Below are 23512 nucleotides of genomic sequence, written 5' to 3'. Positions count from 1 at the left end.
CTTTTTTTTTTTAATGAAACTTTCTAGAAAATCGACTGGTCTTAATCAATAATGCAATCTCGAAAATGATCAAACATTGAAGTAAAATTCGATTTCAATCTAGTTCTCATAGATAACTCAATTAATACTTCGCTCGTAATTGTGAGTTTATTGTTTATTGTAATAAGTTTTTAACAATTTCAAATTTAATTTAAAAAGAGTGTACTCAAAAATTTAGCGGTTAGAAAGTCGTAAAATCGTTTAAAAATTTATTTTCATAACAAATTCGAGAACAAAATTTCAAAAATCTGTTTTCGGAAATTTTTTTTTGATGTCTTTTTAATTTTTTTTTGTAAAAATTCAGTGGTACAAAATTATATAAAATTGTATAAAAAGTTATCATTTTATATACAGATTTATGAGGCCATTTTTGGTATAAAATCGTATGAATGATATTTAAAAAAATTTTACTTAATTTTTGAAACTATTCCGAGTTTAATACACTCAACCTCCGATTTGAACGTTCAATACGTTAAATCAACGATTTAAATTTCGACTCGGGACACTCACACTTTCAAACACATGCTTAGAATAACAATCAAAGTAGCTTCTTAGGATTCCAAAAAATTGAGATCTGAGATCTGATAAATTAAAAAAAAAAAAAAACCGGACTAAAATTATTAAATTTTCTGAGCAGAACAAAATATGTTGAAAATGAAAAGTTTAATTTCAAGTCATCGCAGTACAATGTTACCGTAGGAATGAAAGAGCATACCAATGATCACGTATATACGCGTGAGCATCATGTACAAGACTTGCTCCCACGTGTCGTATATTATGTATGACTGACCACAAACTTTATTCTCATGCATTCTTACGTATACACATCTAACATGTATATTTATATATAAACATAAACACAAACCGAGATGATCACATCACAAGATCTTTCCGACGCATTACGTATAGGTGCAAGGTCTTAGTTTGGAAACAACTGTATTATGTGATCCATCACCGCAACTGAAAGCACTTGAAAACTATTTACAAATATTGATTTGTTTTATCATCTTCCTCTATTCTTTCTATTTAAATATAAAAATACGTAATTTTTTTTTAACTAGAATTTTTTAAATTAAACATAAAATGCCTACCTGCTTTTTTGAAAATCACTTATAATAATTTAAAATAAACTGAGAAAATTAATTTTTTTTTAAATATTCTTAAAAAGTGCCCGGTAACAGACAGAGCTCTTGAAAATAGCTTAAAATGCTTATGAGTATGAGTAATAATAAAAATATTTAATCAGCATCCAAATATCATGAGATCACATACAAAAATACAAACTATTTTGAGGTATTTTCCTCGGAAAAATTTAGAAACATTCAAAACCTTTGAAATAAGTAAGAATCAACAGAAAATATTTTCTTAGCGATCTACCCAAATTCCAAGATCTAACAAGTCTATTCTGCAATACGCATGTAGCTAGATGTCAATTGAATTTCACAACCTTACATTCTTTAAACTAGCTGATAAAAAAAATATCAATAATTATAACTGCATGCCATGTAGAGGAATTTTTGAATGTAAAATTATAAGAGCAAATTTTTTTATTAAAGTGTAATTCTTTGCAGGAATAAATAAGTGTAGAATCGAAAATAAATATAATAATGACTAATGACACTTTCGAGAATTTAAGTTTTAAAGATTTTTATTAAACAGTTTATTATTTTATGCATTTATTGTTAAATTATTATGTATAATAATTAGAAGTACTCAGAAAGTTCTATTTTATCAAACTGTTTTGCTTATTCGCTTGTGTAAGTAATTTGCAGCCATGAGAAAGTGTCACTTTACAATAACATATATCGTAATATAATAAGAATTATAAAAAATAAACTTATGCACATAACAAAGATAAAACCGGTGCATAAAACAGATAAATGTCAGTTACTAATTTGATACCTAATTAAATTTTCAATTATACTATTGTAATCAGTTGCTGGCCTTTATTAACGATGAATATTAATTTAAAATAAATTTCATTATATTCTCAATGAATCATAGAAATTAATTTCATTTAATTTAATTAATTTCATGGATAATATGATTTTTATCAGTTTTTTTTTTTTTTTACTACAATTTCTTGGGCGTTCACATACTGAAAAAAAAAAATAAACTTGATTTAAGAAAAAAACTTCTTGACTTAAAAAAATCATTTTGAAGTAAAATACTTGGTAATTATTAACTAGTGGATATCATCCCGGATTACACTGAGTGAAAAAAAATTTCAGATAGTAGCTAGTATAATCCAGATTGCAATGAGTATAATCTAGATTGCAATGAGTATAATCTAGATTATAATGAGTATAATCTAAGATTATAGTGAGTATAATCTAAGATTATAATGAATATAATCCAGATATCATCCAGTATAATCTGGATTATACTAGCTACTATCTGAAATTTTTTTTTCCACAGATATCACTGAGTATAATCTGGGATGATATCCAGTGTCATCTTGTTTTTTTCCGTGTAGACACTCCTTGTAAATAATTACCAAATATTTACTTTAAATGAGCTTTAATTTTTAAATCTTTTTCTGCTTTGACTTAGAAAAAAAATCTTCAATAAAACATTTATTTAAGTGAAATATTAAAAGTAAAAATTTTTAAGTAAAAAAAACCTCATAGAACATGATTAATTTTGATTTATTATCAACACTACTTGTAAATAATTATTTTAAAAAATATTTTATAAAAAATGTCCATTATAGTCGGAGTAAAACCTACATGAATAAATCAAAAAATAAAATTCATACAATACTTAAGTTAGACATAAAAATATTTCTAAAGACAATGGACTGTGTGTTGTTGAGTATCATACTAATATATACTCCTTTCACTGTAAGTTTTGCCTCGAGATGCTTAGCCGGAGGACATTACATGATAAAAAAGTATATAGTTTAAGTAATTATGTATGTTATTTATAATGTAACGTGATCATGAGCCGTTTTGATTAACTTTTTTTCGCATAGAATTTAAATTATAAATAAAATAATTACATAAAGATTTAATGACAACACTTGCAGTATAAATGGCGTTACAAGTTACTCAAGCATTACTGAATGTAAATTTAGAAGAATCGATGCTACTGTCCTCCTATCCGGTAACACAGAAAATGAAATATTGTGTTGAAATATTTACTTCATTCATCCCAGAATATTCCATTGTAGCAAACAGCTACACTTTTATTTAATGTCGTATAGTGCGATTAAAAGCGGAACTTCATACTATGCAGAAAGCCATGAACTGTGTAGAATGCATTTATTGAGCAATCGTTAGTTCGATTTTCAGTTAAATGTTTTTGATTAATTTTTTTTCCAAATGCCTCGCGGTTTCTCTTTTTTTTTAATTCATTTTCCCTATTCTTCGCGCAATAACGCAATATTATGCATTTAATAATGTCAAAACTGTATAACAAAAAGAATTATGTAGTAGACTGCATAATTTAATGAATAACTTGTACGAGGTCGCTCTCATTTCTGTTAAATTTGTTCTCACCGTATGACAAGATGTTTTTTAGTTTCTTGAGTTGTTTGCGACACTCTGGTAAGATTGAGAATTTACAACCGACGTAGTTATTATTTTTTTGTTAAAAACTTTTAAAATTACATAGAATTATGTTAATTTCAATTGAAGGAAAATATTTCTTTCAAAATTTAAGAATATATTATGTTTTCTCAGGGAATTAATTGGCTAATTGATAAATTAATTCTCTCGGAGGAACAAAAAATTCGCTGGAAGATTTTTATTCTAATGTAGCGCTTTACTAAACATATTTTTTAAAAAATTTTTTACAAATTCATTTTATTTTTTAAATTAATCTACATGACAATTTTAAGTAATTAGCAATTTAGCGTGATAATCAATTTTTTTTTGGATTGTTCATTTTTTTATGTATTTTTCAAAAAAAAATATATCAATCAAATCAAATAGAAATTTCGTTCAAAAAAATAAAAATTAAAATGGTGATCCCACTTAAAAATATTTACCAAAAATTTTTCAATCCCAAATTATCGGAAAAATTGTGTTTAAATATTTTCTATCCATGCATTGCAGCTTCAAAAAATACATAAAAAAATGAACAATTAAAAAAAAAAAAAATAATTATCTAAATTTTAACAAATTTAAAAAAAATTTATAAATTAAATAAGAAAAAATTTTAATATTACAATTTTAGATAAAATTATATTAATCCAAGATTCTACTGAGTATAATTCAATTTATACGGGATATTTTTTTGGATTACATCCAGTGTAATCTTACGCAGTATAACCAGCAAAAATTACTTGGTCAAATCGGAGATTACACGGAATATAATACAAAAATAATTTAGTATAATCTGAAATTTTTTTTTCATTGAGTATAATGTAGGAGGATGTGCAGTGTAATTTTTTTCTTTCCTTTCACGACATATTTTATCATAAATGCGCCGTAAAACAAGCAGAATAAAAAAAAATTGAAAATGTTAATTTTTCACCTAGTTATTGCTCAAAATGAGGTTGAACCCTCTTGTAAATTACTAAATAATTTTTCTATTGGTTTAAAAGCCACAAAAATTCTTAAAAGTTCCCAAAAACTTAAAATAAATTATAATCCTCAACACAAAATTTTTTCTACGTAAATAAGCAATTTTTTTGAGTCTAAAATTTTGATTGGATAGTTCCGAAAGAATTCCTCAACACGGAACATAATAATAAATTTATAATTGAGGAAAAAAAATTATTAAGTAGAGATTGTAATGTAAAAGTGTTATACACTTGAATGATGCATCTATTAAACCGCGATTTCTATTTTCCAACTACAACTAAAGTATATGAGTATGTGTTGATGATATTAAAAGGAGGTATATAATACAAGTGTATAATGGTATGTTGGAATAAGACGCAACAAAAAGTGGAACAAGTGAGACTCCGCTGACACAGTGCTGTTACGGAGTGAGGTTTTGTAGAAAGAGGAAAAATAAAACAAGAGATTGAGAGATGAAACAGAGTCACGATTTTACAAAACTGTTGTTAAATATTCTTTCACTATAGATAAACTCCTCATTATACTTTATCCTTATAAGAACAGCAACCAAACGAATATTTCATTATTCCACATACCGACGATAAGGTCATCAATATATTCAATTCGAATGGGACGTGGCACGCGACGGAATTGACTCTGATTCCTTTATCGCTCTCGGAAATGGTGGCCTCAATCACGATATTTAACGATCCTTAATTTTATTACAATAGCGCTATCCAAAATTATATTTATAATTATAATTAAACAATGTCATCCTTTTCTATTCGTTTAATCATCATTTAATCATTATGCCAAGTATAGCTTCCGACGAATAAGCAGTGGGCAAGGTGTCCTTTCAATAGGCGGTAACATAATATAAGATTTCTAATATTGCGAAAAATTTTTTTATTAAATATTTACAATAGAACATTTTTCTATACAATAATTAACTGAATACTCTGCAAGAATGCAGGATAAAAAGGATTGTAAAATTTGTCTCACCTGACCGAACCTTATGAGGACCTCCTAGTTCTAATAGTTTTAATTTATCAGGTATTCTAAAGTTATATAATTTTATTGTTGGGTTGTCAATAATAGTCAATTGTTCATTGAAAATTTTATGAATGATTTTTTAATCTTACAATTGCAATGCTGAAGAATAGCCACCTACCCTAAAGTGGTCCCATTATATTTAATTGAATTTTTTTAACTTGGCAAGTCGGTTTTAAATTCTAGTGTAATTTAATTTAAATTTAGAATGTAAGTAATTTTTTTACTTTTAAAATTTGTGTAAAAAATTTTGCGTCAAAAAAATTTTATGTTAAATATTTAAAAATTTTTTGTATTGATTTAGAAAGAATTAACACGAATAATTTTTAAATTTTTTACTGTGTACATATAACAGAAAAAAATTGTGAAGAAAATAATTTTTAAGAATTTTTTGTCTTAATTAAAATTTTTTGTCTTGGCTCAAGAAACCGATCCTTAAAAAAATTCTTGAAAATTTACAATAATTTACTTTTTTTTAGGACTTTATATTCTTCGTTTAATTAACAAGTTTCTTCATGCAAAATAGCAAAAAAATTTGGGCCATAACTAGTAAGTAGGTAAAAATTAAAAATGATAAAAATTTATTATAAAAATTATTTATGATAAAAAATGTCGTGAAAGGAAAAAAAAATTTTGATAGCTTTTTTGTCTTTAAAAGTTGGAAAAATTTTAGGTTTCATGTTTTTGGATAAAATTTCCATTTTATTATTTTTTTTTTTTGATGTTTTTGATATATATATATATATATATACATATATATATATATATATATATATATATATATATATATATATATATATATATATATTTTTTTTTTTAAATTAAATAAAAAAACGAACATTAAAGAAAAAATGATCTATTTGATAAAAAAAAAAAAAAAAAAAAAAAAAAAACACTTGTAAATATTTACCATATTTTTCTTTCAATATAAAATTTCTTCATGCAAAATATAAAAAAAAATCATTTAAAGAAGAATAAGTCAAAAAATTAACTTTATAAAAAAATTCAAAGATTTTTAATTCTCCAAATCTGAAATTAGTTGAAAATTATCATCACAAATAGGGATTACATGTACACTATAGAGAGCACAAATAATACATACAAGAGAGAGAGAGAGAGAGAGTCGAGGTGAGGATAACGGTAATGCTGCGTGTTCTGCTCACCTGTTGCGAAGATCGATTGCACGAGAACTAAATATGCCTGATAAGTCATTGGTACAATTTTCTTTCGAATATCATCAACACCATCATCCCACTCTTCCAATAATAAAAAGATCATAACTTCTAGCCATAAACACTTTCTCGTGATATAATCTAAAAGCTATTTAATTTCATCTAACCGATAACCAAAATAATAAAACCACTATTTATTTGATACTTATCAGTCTAATCATCCATTTAACTTACATGTTTATTAGCGATAACTTACAGCTTTTACATTTTATACCGGCAATATAAATAAAGTTAATGAAGTTTAAATGTTAAGAAAAAAGTTAATGGTAATTATAATTATACTTGAGCAATGACACGTGAGAATTCACTTTTCAAAAGATGTCATGTCAAAAAAAGATTTAAAAATTACGATATGTTTAATGAATTAGAGAAAATCGGATTCATTTCCATTGAGAGAAATCAAATGTGTTATTCTATGCGAAAAGAAATTTATTTGCATGCATCACTTTCGAAGATCAAGTGAAGTGTAAGCAGAGAATTAGAAAACAATTTAAAATCACTTGTAACTTTCAGTCATTATTTGATTGCACGGAAAAAAAAGATTGTAGAGAAAATTACCATAACATCGTAAATTTTTTAATAAAAAATTTTTAAAGGGACTGTATTGAAAGTCTGGTCTTGGATTGTGATGTTACCATTGTAATTTTTCCTACAATTTTCTTTCCGTGTACTGGGAATTCAAAATTCAAGCTTAATAAAAATTGATAGTTTAAAAAAACTATAAAACACGCTTTTTATAGAAAACCGAACTAAAGACCTGTGTAAAAAAATCGTCTTAAAATTATCTTAAAATTGTCGTTTGTTTAAGATTTTTGAAATTTGGTTCTCGAATTTGTTGTAAAGACGATATCACAGCGACAGCTCCGGAAAATTATTTTAGAGAGAGTCTTAAAATAATCTAAAAATCGTCTTGAAAAAATCTTGAAATAGTTTCAAAAAAATCCTAAAAAATTTTTAAATAGTTTTAAAAAAATTTTTCGTGAATATTTTGAGATGAGCTAACAGCGACAGAGCTCCGGAACATTAAAACGGAGAGTCTTAAAAAAGTCTTAAAATTGTCCGATAATAAATTTTCAACAATTTAAAAATAGCGTACTCAAAAATGTAGCGGTTAGAAAATCGTAAAATCGTCAAAAATTAATTTTCATAAAAAATTCGAGAACCAAATTTAAAAAATCTGCTCTCAGAATTTTGTTTTGTCGTCTTAAAAAAATCTTAAAATAGTCTTGGTTTGTGTCACGTTTAAGATCTTAAACAAACGACAATTTTAAGACGATTTTTTTACAAATTAAACTACAAATATTCATTTTATTGCCTAGATATCCTGAGATAAAATTTGTTCTATTTTCTTACTTATGAAAATGATTTGTGTCAAGTTTTTTTGAGTCCTCTATTATTTAGATGAAATCAAAATTGTAGAAAGGATTTGTTTCGACTTTCTACAGAATATAATAAGAAAATAAGATAGTGGAGAAAATAATAAGCATCAATATAAAATACCGATGGCAATAATTTAATATTGATAATTCAATGAAAGATTGACTGGTTGGTTGTACACCTGACCTGTACGGTTCAGGTTGCTCTTCTCAGGAGGGTTACTTGAAAAAAATAAGAGAGAAAGAAATTGTGACAAGACGTACAAGACGAGTCAGCTGTGTGTCACGGGGCCAAAGTAACGGTTTTAGTCTCCAGCCTCTTTTAGCCAGGTCATTTCGTTCATCATTCAGTCTTTATCGTCATTTACGAGTATTATTTATTAATAAATCGTCTCATGTTCATTACTCCTTTCATTCGTAACTCGTTACTGTAATCAATCATAGTCCGAAAGCTTGTATTATTATGTTTTTAATTATCCTGATACCGATCATGTGAGAGTTGATTTTTTTCTTCTTTATTATCAATTTACACTTGTGCGCTGTGAACCGATGACGTTTATTTGATGTGATCATTTTTTAAATACTTAACTTATTATCAATGGATTATTTTTTTTTATTTGGGGATTTTAGAAAATTGTACGTATTTTACTAAAAGTTTTACTTTATTTTCATTTATTTCAACTTCTTTTTTTTTTACCAAATTATGTAATTGATAAAGAATTATAGTTATGAATTTTAATAAATCGTATAACAAAATTTAAAACGATGATCATTTTTGCAGAAAACAAATTTTCAAATGTCCCTTAATGATTTTCTTCTCATAATTTTAATTACAAATGTATGTAATTTTTTTTTTTTTTTTTTTCACTAAATTAAGAAATAAAAATTTTTATAAAAATGTTTCTTCCCACAAAAATCAATCATTTTATTTTTCTTAGTAAGTTATAAGCTTTTACAGTAAAAAATTGTGTTTAAAAATTTGTCTTCAACATTTAACACTTTTTTTGAGTTGATTTAAAATAATTAACACCGAAAATTGTTAAATTTACTAATAAAAGTGTTAAATATTTAACACAAAATTTTTTGACGCAAAATTCTTTATTTTTCTTCCGTTAAAAAAGAAATTATACTTAAAAAATTTACAAAATTAAAAAAAATCCATCATTTAAACTATTAGAAGTTAAACTATTAAAATTTCTACATCTGAATTTTTGACGCAATTTATTTATTAAAAAAATTTTTTTAAATCATCAAATACCAACAAAATTAATTTTAATACGTTGTTTATTAAGTCAGAATTATAATAAATAAAGATGAAATCAACAAACCATGTAAAATTTGTGGAAGTTGTAGATTTAAGAATTTGAAACTAAATTCTCATTAAATATTCTGATGGAATCCTAAAGATAAAACTTATGTATTCTAGTCAGCATTATCATCTTACTAATAAAATTTAATCAGATAATTTAATCAAGGAGTAAAAACAAGTGTAGTTCATTTAGGTGTTACTTTGAATTCCGTCATCAATTTCAATAAATTTTGTCATATCACTTTTCTCATATTAGAAATGCAAGAAATCATTGTATACTTGGTATTTTAAAACAAAACTTTCCACCTCAAATTATAATGAGTATAATCAAGATTATAATGAATATAATCAAGATTATAATGAATATAATCCAGATTATAATGATTATAATTCAGATTATAATGAGTATAATCCAGATATCACCCAGTATAATCTAGATTATACTAGCTACTATCTGAAATTTTTTTTCACCACAGATATCACTGAGTATAATCTGGAATAATATCCAGTGTCATCTTGTTCTTTCCGTGTATCAATTAAAAATTATTATTATTATTATTATTATTATTATTATTATTATTATTATTATTATTATTATTATTATTATTATTATTATTATTATTATTATTAAGCATAAATTTTCTGAAATTAATTTTTTTTCTTCTTTAAAAAAAATTAAATTGTTATTAATGCGAACATTTATTTCTCAGATGAACCTCTACAAAGACAATTGTGAGGGAGAGATCGAACGACTCCGTGAGCTTGCATTGGAACAACAGGAAGTTATAGAATATTTACGTCAGCTGTTGAAGGAACGAGAACGGAAGCTTGACCAGTTATTATGGAATAGAAAAAAGAAGAAAGAGGTACCACACAGGGGATGGAAGGAATTGGAGCCAGTTGCTGAGGTAGATGATGAAGAGGAACATGAAGATGGTGATAGTGCTTTATCAAGTGAAACTTCATCGGTATCACTGCAAGCCAATACTATTATATGGAAACCAAATACTGTAACGCGTGAAGCTTATGAAGATTTGTTATTTGAAAATGATGAATTACATACGAAGTACAGTGAAGAACAACAGGAATTAGAGCAAGCTAAAAATCTTGTCCGTGAATTGGAAAAGGCATTACTACAAGAGACACACAGTGGTCAAAATAATCGAATTATACTGAGTAACAAGTTGCGCGAAGCTGAAGAACGTGAAGCCGATTTGATTGCCGAATTGTCAGAACTTAAAGAACAAAATGAATTGTTGGAGTTTCGTGTGATAGAATTGGAAGAAATTGGGCCACGTGAAAGTCGTGATGCTGTTGATAGTGGAGTTGGATCACCCGAGCCTATTCAATTATTCAAAGTTCAAAGTACTGCGTCCAATAAACAAAAGGATCGTGCCATTGCCACTGTTATACCTTACAGCTCGTGCAACAGTCAGTCTTCTTTGCTTTTGAATTCAGTGCAGAAATCTTCGCTGTCTTTACAAGAAAGCGGAATTTTTGAGGATGAAGACGATAATGAAAATATTGACATTGAAGTAACTAGTTGTGGTACACAAACAGAAACACCGGCTGGTGAATTGTTACAAGAAGTACAAAGATTACAAGTTTTACGGGAAAGAATTCAAGAAAAAGCGGCCAAAGTACCAATTTCTACGGAAATTCTTGAAATTACTGAAGAACGATTGAATTCTTATAAAGAAAAAGTCCGTGAACTCCAGGAACAACTTGCTGAGTATCAAGAAAATCAAAAGAAAATTTTAAATGAAAATTTCGCTGCCAAACAGAAAGAAGAAGATTTAATTAATGAAAACAGAAGACTTTCTACTAGAATTTATTGGATGGAAAATGAGATCAAAATTTCACGGGAGTTTAAAAATATTAAGAAAATTAATGTTGGGACGATGACAAAAATTGATTTTAAAGATTCTTCTACGATGACCGAATCAACGGTCACGAAAGAAGTTTCGAAAACGGTTAAGCAAGTTGATATGACCTGGTCAAGGTTTGAAGCCAAAAAAGCTCAGCTGGAAAAAGCTCACCAGGAATTGAAGGAAAAAAATTTATGTAATCAACAATTGGTGGAAAGAATCGCTAAACTTGAGAAGCGTAAAAATAATACATGTGATGAAGTTGATGGAACTGATAGGCTTGGGAAGAAAACGGATTTTGGAAATTGTAACAGTTCAGGGAATGAAATTAAGAAATTTGATGAACTTATGGAAATAACAGATAATGAAAATAATACTAATAGAGTTTCTCAGATTGAATTCATTAATTATAATGGTTGTAATAAAATGGTGAGTGGTTTTACATATGTAATTTTTTTTTTGAAAATTTATAGCAGATGGACAAAAAAATCAAAATTATTTTTTTAAGAACTTTCTTAATTAATTTTGAAATTAAATTTTATTATACAATAATATTTTTTTAAAATTGACATTTGTAAAGATATAAGTTCATCCCGATGTTACACTCATCAAGAGCTTTCATTTGAGTACCCACATGGCATTTTGATATATTTTTCATATATACATATATATATAATATATATAAATATATGAAATATATGAAAAATTAATGTGGGTACTCAAATGAAAGGTCTCGATGAGTGTAATGTTAGGGTGAGCTTATATTTTTAAAAAAGTCAATGGTTCACAAGATACAAGGTCATTTCTTAATTATGTCTTGTAACAATTTTTTTTTGTCTATCTGCTATGAAATTTAATGAAAAGCTATTCTTAAATACTAATTAAATATAAAATTTTCTTGCAGGATGTATCAGAGAGTCCATTAGTAATCTCGGAACATACACCACAGAATAATAAATATAAAATGCAGAAAGTAAATGACGAAAGAGAACAAAATGGAATGAATTACATTGTGCTATACCCCGATGAAAATCCAGGAACTTTTGATTATGAAAGAGTTAGCAAAAATGAAGCTGACGAGAAGGTTAGAGATGGAACAAAAAAATTAAAACATAATGAGTACGATGGTTGGGCAATGAGAGTCTGGAACGCGGGTAGTCATACCAGAAACAGCGTTAAGTCACTCGTCAATTTTGATAGACTCGTGCTCTATCAAGAGTTAAGCATTTAGAAAAAATATTTCGCGTGAACTTAAATTTAATGATCGACAATGTACAAATAAAACTTTATATTTTTTAAACATCTTAAATATTTTAAAATTAAAAATGTGACCAAATGATTTACATAACAGAACTAATCAGAAGATAAACACAGAGACATATTTAAATATGTAATAATGGAACACTTATTGACTGCCTAACGGAACTTTTAAAGCAGAGGTGATTCAAACAATTATAATGTGTACTATAAGTGAAAGGAAATGTGATATTAATGAAAAATATTATTTTATCTTGCGCCAATTAAATGGATTATCAGATACAATGTTTGTCTCGTTTGGCTAGCTTTCAACTGGCCTAAGGTCAGTTTGATAAATTGTCACGGTCAAAAACAGATCGCATGTCTTCGAAAAAATTACTGCTGAAATTTATAAATAACTTTTAGTATTATGAATATATAAAAGGTCATGATGTGTTGCAATTTAATTTTCACTGGGAATAAATTTTAATATAGTAGTACTTTTGGTTTTTTTTTTTTTTTTTTTCTTTTTTTTTTTTTTTTTTTTTTTTTTGTAAAGTAATATTGATTAGATAAACTAATAAAAATTATGAAATTAAAAAGAAAAATGCAGCATTCATGATTTTAATGAACAGTACAAAAAGAAATATATTTATCATACTTCATTTTTCTGTAGAAAAAACTTTTCATGCGCTTTATGGTGGTCTAAAAAAATTTTTTTTTCTTTTTAAGTTTTAATGAAAGAAGAAAAAATTATAAAAATGAAATTAGCCGACATTTACAAATTTTTATAATTTTTTTTTATTAAAAAAATTAAAAAAAATTTTTTTTTATCAAAAAAATTAAAAAAAAATTTTTAAAAATAAAATTGCAATTTTTTTTTAATATTTTTTAGTTTTAATTTACTAAATAAAGCAAAATCAAAAAATGTCGACTAACTTTATTAATATAAAAAAATTTATTATATAAATAAATAATAAATAAGAATAAATTGATGAAAAAAACAGATAAAAAATTAAAAAGCGTTATTCTCTTTAAAAAAAATTTTTTTTCGGACCACCTTAAAAATATCATACTAGTAGTTTGAATAAAAACAAATAGATATTTCTTCTCAACTAATTTTAATTGGACTAATGTCTTAAATCTTAACTTTAAAGGTCAAATTGTAAAATGCCTGAGTATCTCTAAAATTAAAAAATTAATTTAAACTTATAAATTATACTATAATTTTGTGCTTGGTACAATGGTAGTGATGATTATCAATAACATGTTAAATTAATTTAAATAGATCTATGTAGCTAGTATATCAAAACATCTTTCTATGAGTTTGCACATATCAATCGAAGAAATAAAAATAGTTGTTAATTTCTAATCAAATGCTTATGTGTTTTGATAGATTATCTATTTTCGTTGGAGATGAAGAAAAATAACAAGTATTTTTCAATGCGGTATCATGTTTTTAAAACGGTGGCTGTATTTTCTCAACAAGCTTAACGCGTGACCAGCAATCTTGAAGAGGGTGTCAAGAAAATTTTGTTTTCGATATCATCTACAAGGTAAATAATTTTTACTTACATATTTTACGGCTGCCCAATTTTAAAACACAGTATCTGCAAAATTTTAATACCTGATTTTTTTTAGCATTGCTGCATTTTTTTAAAACTTTGAGACCTTAATTTTAAGTAATTTTTCTTAAAAATATTTATATTCAAGTATTTTCTATTCATAAATCAAACTTTTTATAAATTTGGCGCACAAACTTTTTTTTAATAAAAAAAATTTTTTTCAATCTTAACATTAACAGTTACTGTGTTCTGAAATTTAACCGACTTTAACTCATGTAAAACTTTGCTATTTATTTATTAAAAAAATATTATTAAAAAATTGCACTTATAGTTTTTCAAATTTTCTACATGTGTAATTTTTCTTTTTATTTTATTTTTTTTTTAATAAAAAAATCAAAAAATTCTCAGATATCTGTTCATTTTATTTTATATCAACTAGAAAATTGAACGCGCTTCTTTCAAAATGTTTATTATTGATAATTTAATAAATCAATATTTTTATAAATTTTACTCATTAATATTTAACCGTTGCCATGGTAACTATTTCCATAGTAACCGTTGCTATGGTAACTGTTGCCATGGTAACCGTTGCTAAGGTGGTCATCATAGCAATGAAAAGCGACAACAATTAAAACTTGACATAAAATTTTTAATAAAAAATTAAAAAGCGAAATTTTATTCAACAATATTTTATACAATTCAATACTTACTAATAAAAAAAAATATCTTTTTTTTCAGGACAATGCTGCTGGCGCTGCTTGGTATGTCCAAGTGACGTCCAGAAATGGTACGTCCTACCACGCAAGCGAAAAATCTTTTTAAACCGATACCGTAATTTGCATACTAAAGGATTTAATGTACTTCGGGTACTTCAATGTGGGATTATACACTACTGCTCCATCACATTATTGTATTGTTTTGCAACAGTCACCGTGAAACTTGTACGATTTTTTAAAATTATATTATTCCGATTCTTTTGAGTAAATCAATGCGAACATCAATAGTAATTCACAACAATAATTATCATTAGAGTAAAAGTCGATTTATAACTCGAATCAATGTATACAATATATCCGCATATACATTTTTTTTTATCCTGATGATTTTTCATGTGTTTTTGATTATTACTGAGTTTTTCTGTGATTACATGGAAGAAATAAAATGAATGCATAATTAATACATCATAAATCTTAAGGTTCAGGTGATCTCTAGTCGACAATTTTGTTAGCTGTTATTTTATGCTTGATCAAGAAGTAACAAAATAGAGTTGATAAGTCATGCTTCTGTTGATCTACGCTTTTTGTTTTCTGCCCGCGTATTTATAGTTATTATATATCATAGTTAATAGTTATTGTTATTATCATCGGTTAGTTTCACATATTAATTTTTCATCTATAATTTATCATTATCATTCAATTATTGTAATATTTATGTTATTGTAATTATTAAATAAAAATTCTACATCATATATAACTTTTTTTATTTGGCTCTTGAAAATTCCTTAATTATTGACATTTTTCCAGATATATGCTCATCCTGATATTACGCTCATCAAGACCTTTCATTTAAGTACCCACATGATTTTTTTCATATATTTTATATATATGATATTTCTCATATTTATGAAATATATAAAATATATGAAAAAAGTCATGTGGGTACTCAAATGAAAGGTCTCGATGAGCGTAACATCAGGATGAGCTTAAAAATTAATTTCCAAATAATTGAAGCTTAATTATTATTTCTCTTTCCATTAGAATGAAAAAATTTCAATAAGCAATGAGACAATTTTTAGAATATAATTAAAATTCTTTTATTATAAAGCCATCAATTCACACCTACATTTCTTTACAACAAAAACATAAAATCAAGCTAAATATTTTTAGTTTTAGGAATAAAAAGATGCTTCCGACGATCGACTAAATCTTCAACAGAATTCAAATCCGGCAGAAGATCCACAAGATTTAATTTAAAATTAGTTGTTCTAATTCTCTGTGTTGTAAAGGAGAATGGAGTTTGCTCAATTGTTTCTAATGTGTATCCTTCTGTGCTCGTCGTATAACGTGGGTAATATGGATCATCATTTAAATTATTCAATCCAGAAAATAATGATTCTTCAAAATTAGGAATTGGAAAATCCGTTCCTGCGGTCGTTGTTGTCGGAACAGTTGTAACTATAAATTGTTCTTTTTTATTTTGATTTTTAGTACTGCTGTTGGAAATTTTATTATTATTTTGTATTGATCTCAAAGTTCCTGAATAAGGATCAATAGTAATTAAAGATTTTGTCGTTGTTCTGGGTTGTTGAAGCTCAATATCATTTATTTTAGTACTTCTTTGAGAACTTATAAAAATATTTTGTTTCTCAATTTTAGAAGAAATGTTTTTGGTCTCGTCTCTTCTTAGATGAGGTCGCGTTGTTGTAGTTGTTGTACTTGAAGTTAATGTTGGTTGAGATGATGATTTTATTACGGAAGAAAATAAATTTCCTCTGTTAAATTGCGAGTTTCTTGAACTTTTGAAGAAATCTTGATTACTGCCGGAATTTGATTGATCTTTTTGAACTGATGATTTATTATTATTATTATTATTAGGAGCTAAGAAATAAATCGATGGTTGAGGTGTTATTCGGAAAGACCTCGAGAATTTATTTGCATTTTGTGTATTATCAAATTCAACATCTTTTTCTTGAATTTTTTGCGTTTTAATATCTTGTAAAATAAATTTTGCAGACTTTTGACAATCAACTCGATACGTGTGATCACAAACGAGCGTTTCTTGATTGAAAACTGTATCCTGCGGGCAATTATATGAAAATTTGTTCCCGTGATCGTCGCAAGTGTAATAAATCCGGCAATTTGATTCAATATCGGCGTAAAATCCAGTCTCACGACTTTTACAACTAAAATTTGATGATTGTTGCGGAATTGAATTCTGTAAAATTATTTTTATTTTAATTTATCGAGTTTTTTTAATTATTTGTCAAAAAAATTGTTTTTTTATTATAAAGTACAAATTAAAAAACTAAATTTAAAAATTATTTTGTAAAAATAAATATTGATTGAATTTGAAAAATTGTATTTTTGACTAAATATATAATTATTCATTAATTATGCTTAATTACATAAAAAAAAATTTTTTTTATAAATATGGTGAAGTGTAATGATACTTTACTTCCTTGAAAAAATTAAAAAGAAGAATTATAATCAATTTGCAACTTTTTGTCTTTAGTCTTAAAAATTTATCAAGCTCTGGAAAAATAATATAACAATTAACAAAATATTTTTGAATTTAATTATATTATTATTTATCAAACTGGAAGTGAACCGTATAAAAAAAAAAAAAAAAAAAATTATAATTTTTCAAGTTCAATTTACTGATAAAAAAAAAAAAACTTGACAAGTAAAAATAATTCTAAAATCAAAAATTTTTATATTAAAAAAAAAAAATTTTTTTGCATCAATTATTTAATTTTTTTAGTTTATAAATTTTTGAAATAAGATTTTTATATATCTTCAATCGTTTATTTATGAAAATATATTTTTAATCGATATAATTAAATTTTTTAAACAAGATTAATTTTTAAATATTTTTATTTCAAGAAGTAATTTCTTCATTTAAAATATTCTTTTTAAGTAAAATATTATAAGTTTATTTATTTATTTGTTGCAAAAGAAAGCCGATCGGCAAAATACATTTACGGTAACAATAATAAATTTTAAGTGAAGTTTAAATTTAAATTAAAAGAGAAATATAAATATTAATAATGAAAATGGAATAAATTAATTTTGTAATATTATTAAAAATTTTATGAAAGCATAAAAAATTATTTTAGTCTTATAATAATAAATACAAATTGATTCTACTCGAAGAAAATTGCATACAATAATTTATTTCTTCATTTAATTTATAAAAAAAAAAAAAAAATATAATTATGAAAAAATAAATACTTACAAGGGATTTTTCGCCAATTACAAAAATAAAAATACTGTAAAATATATAAGCAGCAAATAAAACTGTCATTTTGATTATTTAAAGTAAATTTACGGTACCAAATGATTCATAAAATAAGACAAGAGCAATTATACTTTCAATAGTACGAAGAGTCGAGTGAAAGTGACTTTGTTACAAGATGCTGTATTATGTTTTAGTTCCACCTCTGCAATAACCTTTTCTCCTTCTCTTCAGTTTATTCTCAATAGATTATAATTGTTTCCATAAAAGATTCCAGATTAAAATTATAATGTTTCTTCAGTCAAAGTGATACTGTTGTATTTAAATATAAATATGCAATAGTTTTTAAATAATACAATAGGATATCAAAATATTTTAATTAATATTTATTATTTGAAAATCATTAGTTTGAATAATGGAATTGTGTTTGATGAAATAATTTCTGTAATATTTCAACATCATTAATAACTGACTAGAATTTGTCCTGAGGTATCATCCTTATAGGTGAATAGAAGCGTTCTTTAGTAAGGCATTTTGCTGATAAGAACCGTGTCAGCTCCTTATCTGAAGAAATTAAGGTATTTCTCAAGAAGGAATTTTTCAGAAATTTATTTCAGGCCCAAAATTTAAAGAGAAAAATTTTAATTCAAAGGTATTTTTTTTTTTTTTTTTATGAGTAAAATAATAGAAATAAATTTATTTTATTTTTTTTTATGTTTGAATTATTGAAGTCCTTAACAATTTATAATTATTCTAGATCTATACAATAAAAAATTATCTTGAAATCAGCAGGAATTTAAAAGTTTCTTAATTTAATTAGCACTAAAAAAATATTTATAAAATATTGTACTTACAATTTTTAAAGTCTTCTAAATTTGCAATTTTTTTTTTTTATTTTTATGTAACTAGACAAATAGACAAATTTTAACGACGATTTTCGTTTAATAATACTTTTATTAACATTAAAAACTTTAAAATTACTTGAAAAATTTAATTTTATAACTTTTTATTGTTATTTTGTGAAATAGAATAATTTGAACAAAAAAAGATTTGAAAATAACAATTTTTATGCCAAAAAAAAAAATGTCATTAAAGTTAACCGACATTTCAGAATTTTTAGAAATTTTTTATTGAAAAAATTTCAATTAAACAATTAAAAAAAATTGTCACGTGTAAAAAAAACTTGAAAAACTATAAGTGCAATTTTTTAAAATATCTTTTTAGTTGTAATTTGATTAATAAAAAAAAATCAAAAATTTTTAGACGTTTGCTAACTTCAGTGTCATAAAAAAAAACACTTTGCATTTAATAAAAATAAGACTTTGCAATTATAACAATTACATTTTTAACAATCATAGTTGTCAAGTAATAAATTTTACTCTATTCAAATTTTTAAAATTTAAATTATTCCCGCGTAAAGTTTATTTTTTTAATTTTACACCAGAGGGCACTACTTACATCATTGTTTTATTTTAAAAAAGTATTGAGACGAGTGCTCAACAAAACACTAAATAATAATTATCACAAGTTTTTCACGGCAATATAAAAATTAAATATTAAAAAGAATTTATTAAACACTAATTGAAAGCAGAAATAATTTTCTACAATCAATAAACTAGGTATTGAATTATTACTTTATTATAAAAAACATAACCTTAACTGTTGTTTATTTTTCTCTATTCATTATTGTTATTGCACAAAAAAATATAAATATCTCTTAATTAATTTTTGTTTAGATTAAACAAGTGAAGAACAATAATTGATAACAATGGATATCGTACCTGGAACAGCGTCACTTCTAGATGAACTTGATAGTACGTTTTTTTTTTTTTTTTTTTTTTTTAAGATTCAAAAACTACGAGTGCAATTTAAAAAAATATTTTTTTAGTAATAATTTAATAAGAAAAAAAAATTGTCAATTTTTTTAATATCAGCTGATTTCAGTTATATTCGTAAGAATTGTAAATTTTTCCATTTATTTAAACAGAAAAACTCATGGTATTATTACGAGATGGAAGAACATTGATTGGGTACTTGCGAAGTGTCGATCAATTTGCAAATCTCGTTTTACATCGAACTATTGAAAGAATTCACGTCGGCAAAGAATATGGAGACATTCCTCGTGGAGTATTTATTGTCCGTGGAGAAAATGTTGTTCTTTTAGGCGAAATCGTATGTATAAACAATTTATTTTATTTAATTTACTTGCAGTAATAAATTAATTAATTATTAATATAAACATAAATTTTTTTTTGTTTATTTATCAGGACAGGGATAAAGAAAGAGTTTTGCCACTGTCTGAAGTATCGGTTGACGACATTTTGGATGCACAGAGAAAAGAACAAGAATTAAAACAAGATCAAGAACGTTTAATGAATAAAGCGTTGAAAGAGAGAGGTTTATCATACATACCTGACCTAGGTCATGATGATATGTTTTAAGGTGTTTCTGTATCTCAAATTTTGTTGACTATATTTTTTTTAATTAAACACTTAAATTAAGAAATCTAATAATCTTTTCCATTTATTCTCATTTCAGATTTAATATTTATTTATTTATGAAAAATAAGTATGAACACTTCTAATAAATGACGTATAATTTTATGACACTGAAATTTGAAGACATCTGACAATTTTTAAAAATTAAAAAAAAAATAATTTAAATAATTTTTACTTAAAACTTTTTAAATTTCTGTATGAAGAATTTCTTACCTTTTTTTGTAATAATTTAATTGTTGTAAAAATCTTAAAAATTGTTAGATGTTTATCAATTTCAGTTTAATTATAATTTTTTATAAAATTCTATTCCTGACCTACAGCAAAATGATGAAATTAAATTAAGCTGTCACTTGACCATTTAAAAATTTTTTTTAACAAATAAATTTGTTCGGAAAAATTATTTTCAAAAAATTGCATTTTTAACTTTTAAAAATTTTTAAATCAATTTTTTTTTCTAAATTTTGTTTCGCCTTAATTTATTTGTTGCAAAAATTTTTTAAGTGATCAAATATCGGCTAATTTAATTTTCATTTACTAAACTTCTAACAACAGTTAGTACTTTTATGTAGCTAGTATAATTTCATTAAACATACATCACTTATTAACGGCAATTTATGCAGCTTAAAAAAAATTTTATTTTATGAAAGTCATTTTATTTTTAACAGCGATTTTTATGTAACTTTATTAATGTTTTCGTTCGTCAGATGTACATGTACAGGCGCAGTAAGGAAGAGTATTTTTAAAATTCAATTTATTTTTAAAAATCAATTATAAAGAAAAATTTTTATTTATAAGGGTAAACTTATATAAAATCGCGGCTGCTAAATAACATTGTGATTTTTTGAATTTTATTTCTTCTTTATAAAGTTTCTTCAATTTTGGCAAATCAAAAATTATCTTTTTTTCTTTCATTAAATTTTATATTATAAAAATTACCGATTAAAAATTTTTTTAGACACTTAAAATTATAAAAATCACGTTATCAAAGCGGTCGCGATTCTACGTTTACTCTTTATAAATATATACAAATATTTACATACAATAAAAAATACAAACTTTAGACATTCCAGTACACGGATAATACTGTATATTAAGTGAAATAATATCGAGGTTACTGTAATTACCATCTACTAATTTAATAATTATTAAAATTCGGTTAAATACAAATTTCAATAATTAAAAAACCTTGTATTTAATTTGATATATCAAATTTTGTATTTTAATTTAATTTACACATTTATTTAATCAGGTTCATTGAAGAAGCTAATTATGGAGGGCAATATAAAATCCAGCAAACATAAAACATAAAATTTTCTAACTTAATAATCACACAATTATAATTTTAATAATTATTTTAAAAAGATATTCTTACTCTTTTACCCTTACATCCTTTTTATCGGGAAATATTTTTTCGGTACATAGAAAAATTAACTACGAACAATTTTACGCTCGATTGATAAATTTATTTAAATCTAATATTAACTAAGATTAATACGATTTTTTGTTTGTATTTTGTTATATATATTTTTTAGAAAAAGGTAAAAAATTTTCACCTCATGTACTTGATTGTACTTTTTTCTCACGATTTATTAATAACTTAAAAATGAAAAATCACTATGCCCTTAATGTTCAACAAACGAGTATCACTGTCATATATATCATATGTTATTAATTATTATTTTAATGTTTTAAAATTATTTATTATTATAAACGTTGCCTTTCTATGTATGACACACATTAATTCTGATTTTGCACGGCTCAAGCGTGACGAGCTGAGAAGTGCTTTACAATCTTATATAAGATTAGATGCTTGAAAGTGAAAATTAAAAGTCAATTTTATTTTTACAATTTTATATGATAATTCATTTATTTAAGTACAAAAAAAATTAATTAAAGCTCTCTACATGGAAAGAACAAGATGACACTGGATATCATCCCAGATTACAATTAGTATAATCTTAGATTATAATGAGTATAATCCAAGATTATAATGAGTATAATCTAAAATTATAATGAGTATAATCTAAGATTATAATGAGTATAATCCAGATATTACTCAGTATAATCTGGAATTTTTTTTTTTTTAGTTATTATCTCAAATTTTTTTTTTTTCATCCCAGATATCACTGAGTATAATCTGGGATGATATCCAGTGTCATCTTGTTCTTTCCGTGTACACGTTTTTTTTTTGTTTCACCTAAAAATATCTCTGTTTCATACTTTTTCCAAAAATATCCAAGATTTTTCGTATCGTCATCCACTACTTCCGTCTCGTCTTCAACTCGTTCCAAGAATTAAAATTAAGATAGCCGGCGCATCTAAAAATTTTTATAATTTTTTTTTATCCAAAAAAATAAAAAAAAGTTTCACTAGTAAAAAATTGATAAACTGCAAGTGCAATTTTTAGTTCTAATTTAATAATTAAAAAAATTAAAAACGTCGGCTAACTTTCAAAGAACTTGCAGAAAGTTCCATATAATTTTCTATAAGATTTAAAAATATGCATGAGATATTTTTATCTGAAATTTTATTCAAATTTATGTAACAATAAAAATTGGAAAAAATAATTAATAATTAATAAATTTAAAAAGAATAAAAAATAAAAAATCAATAATTAATTATGGACTTGATTTTATTTGATACTATTTAATCATTTATAAATAATTGTTGTAACAAATAGATTAGTTTCTTTATATATAAAAAAAGGTGGGAAAGAAATTTTCACCATCTTTCACAAAATTTTTCAGTCGCTCGAGGCACTTTCATCACGACAAATACAATCCGACTTCTTTCCATTTTACAAAAGTTTATATAATATCATTACAAAAAAAATCTAATTACATTTAAATATGCCTAGCTAGGGTTTTTTAAACGCAG

General features: G+C 24.8%; 3 protein-coding genes across 5 annotated transcripts in view; 2 read left to right on the top strand and 1 right to left on the bottom strand.

Annotated features, from left to right (window-relative positions):
- LOC141528252 (uncharacterized) overlaps positions 1–15656 on the top strand; it is a 30066-nt gene extending 14410 nt beyond the window's left edge. The window contains exons 4-7 of one of the 3 annotated variants that reach the window (XM_074244203.1): positions 10225–11811; positions 12287–12821; positions 14015–14174; positions 14922–15656. In XM_074244203.1, coding sequence (XP_074100304.1) covers positions 10225–11811; positions 12287–12613 — 1914 coding nt within the window. In that variant the 3' untranslated portion in view covers positions 12614–12821; positions 14015–14174; positions 14922–15656. Of the gene's footprint in view, positions 1–10224; positions 11812–12286; positions 12962–14014; positions 14175–14921 lie in introns of all 3 variants that reach the window. The other 2 variants (XM_074244202.1, XM_074244204.1) reach the window with 2 other exon arrangements.
- A 360-nt stretch (positions 15657–16016) lies between these two features.
- LOC141528271 (uncharacterized) lies at positions 16017–18419 on the bottom strand. Its single transcript, XM_074244226.1, has 2 exons — positions 18138–18419; positions 16017–17117 (listed from the first exon to the last, which is right to left on the bottom strand). Exons 1-2 carry the CDS (start codon positions 18204–18206, stop codon positions 16056–16058), a joined length of 1131 nt encoding a protein of 376 aa, XP_074100327.1. The 5' UTR covers positions 18207–18419; the 3' UTR covers positions 16017–16055.
- Positions 18420–19617: 1198 nt separating this feature from the next.
- Positions 19618–20650, top strand: Lsm1 (U6 snRNA-associated Sm-like protein LSm1). The gene is made up of 4 exons (XM_074244105.1): positions 19618–19756; positions 19874–19951; positions 20125–20309; positions 20405–20650. The coding sequence occupies exons 2-4, from the start codon at positions 19906–19908 to the stop codon at positions 20576–20578; spliced, it is 405 nt and encodes a 134-aa protein (XP_074100206.1). The 5' UTR covers positions 19618–19756; positions 19874–19905; the 3' UTR covers positions 20579–20650.
- Positions 20651–23512: the final 2862 nt, after the last annotated feature.

This window comes from Cotesia typhae, unplaced genomic scaffold, assembly GCF_013202065.1.
Source record: "Cotesia typhae breed Kobodo isofemale line unplaced genomic scaffold, CoteBio_Ctyphae contig_43, whole genome shotgun sequence".
NCBI classification, from domain to species: domain Eukaryota; kingdom Metazoa; phylum Arthropoda; class Insecta; order Hymenoptera; family Braconidae; genus Cotesia; species Cotesia typhae.
This window is presented reverse-complemented; position numbering and strand designations above follow the sequence as displayed.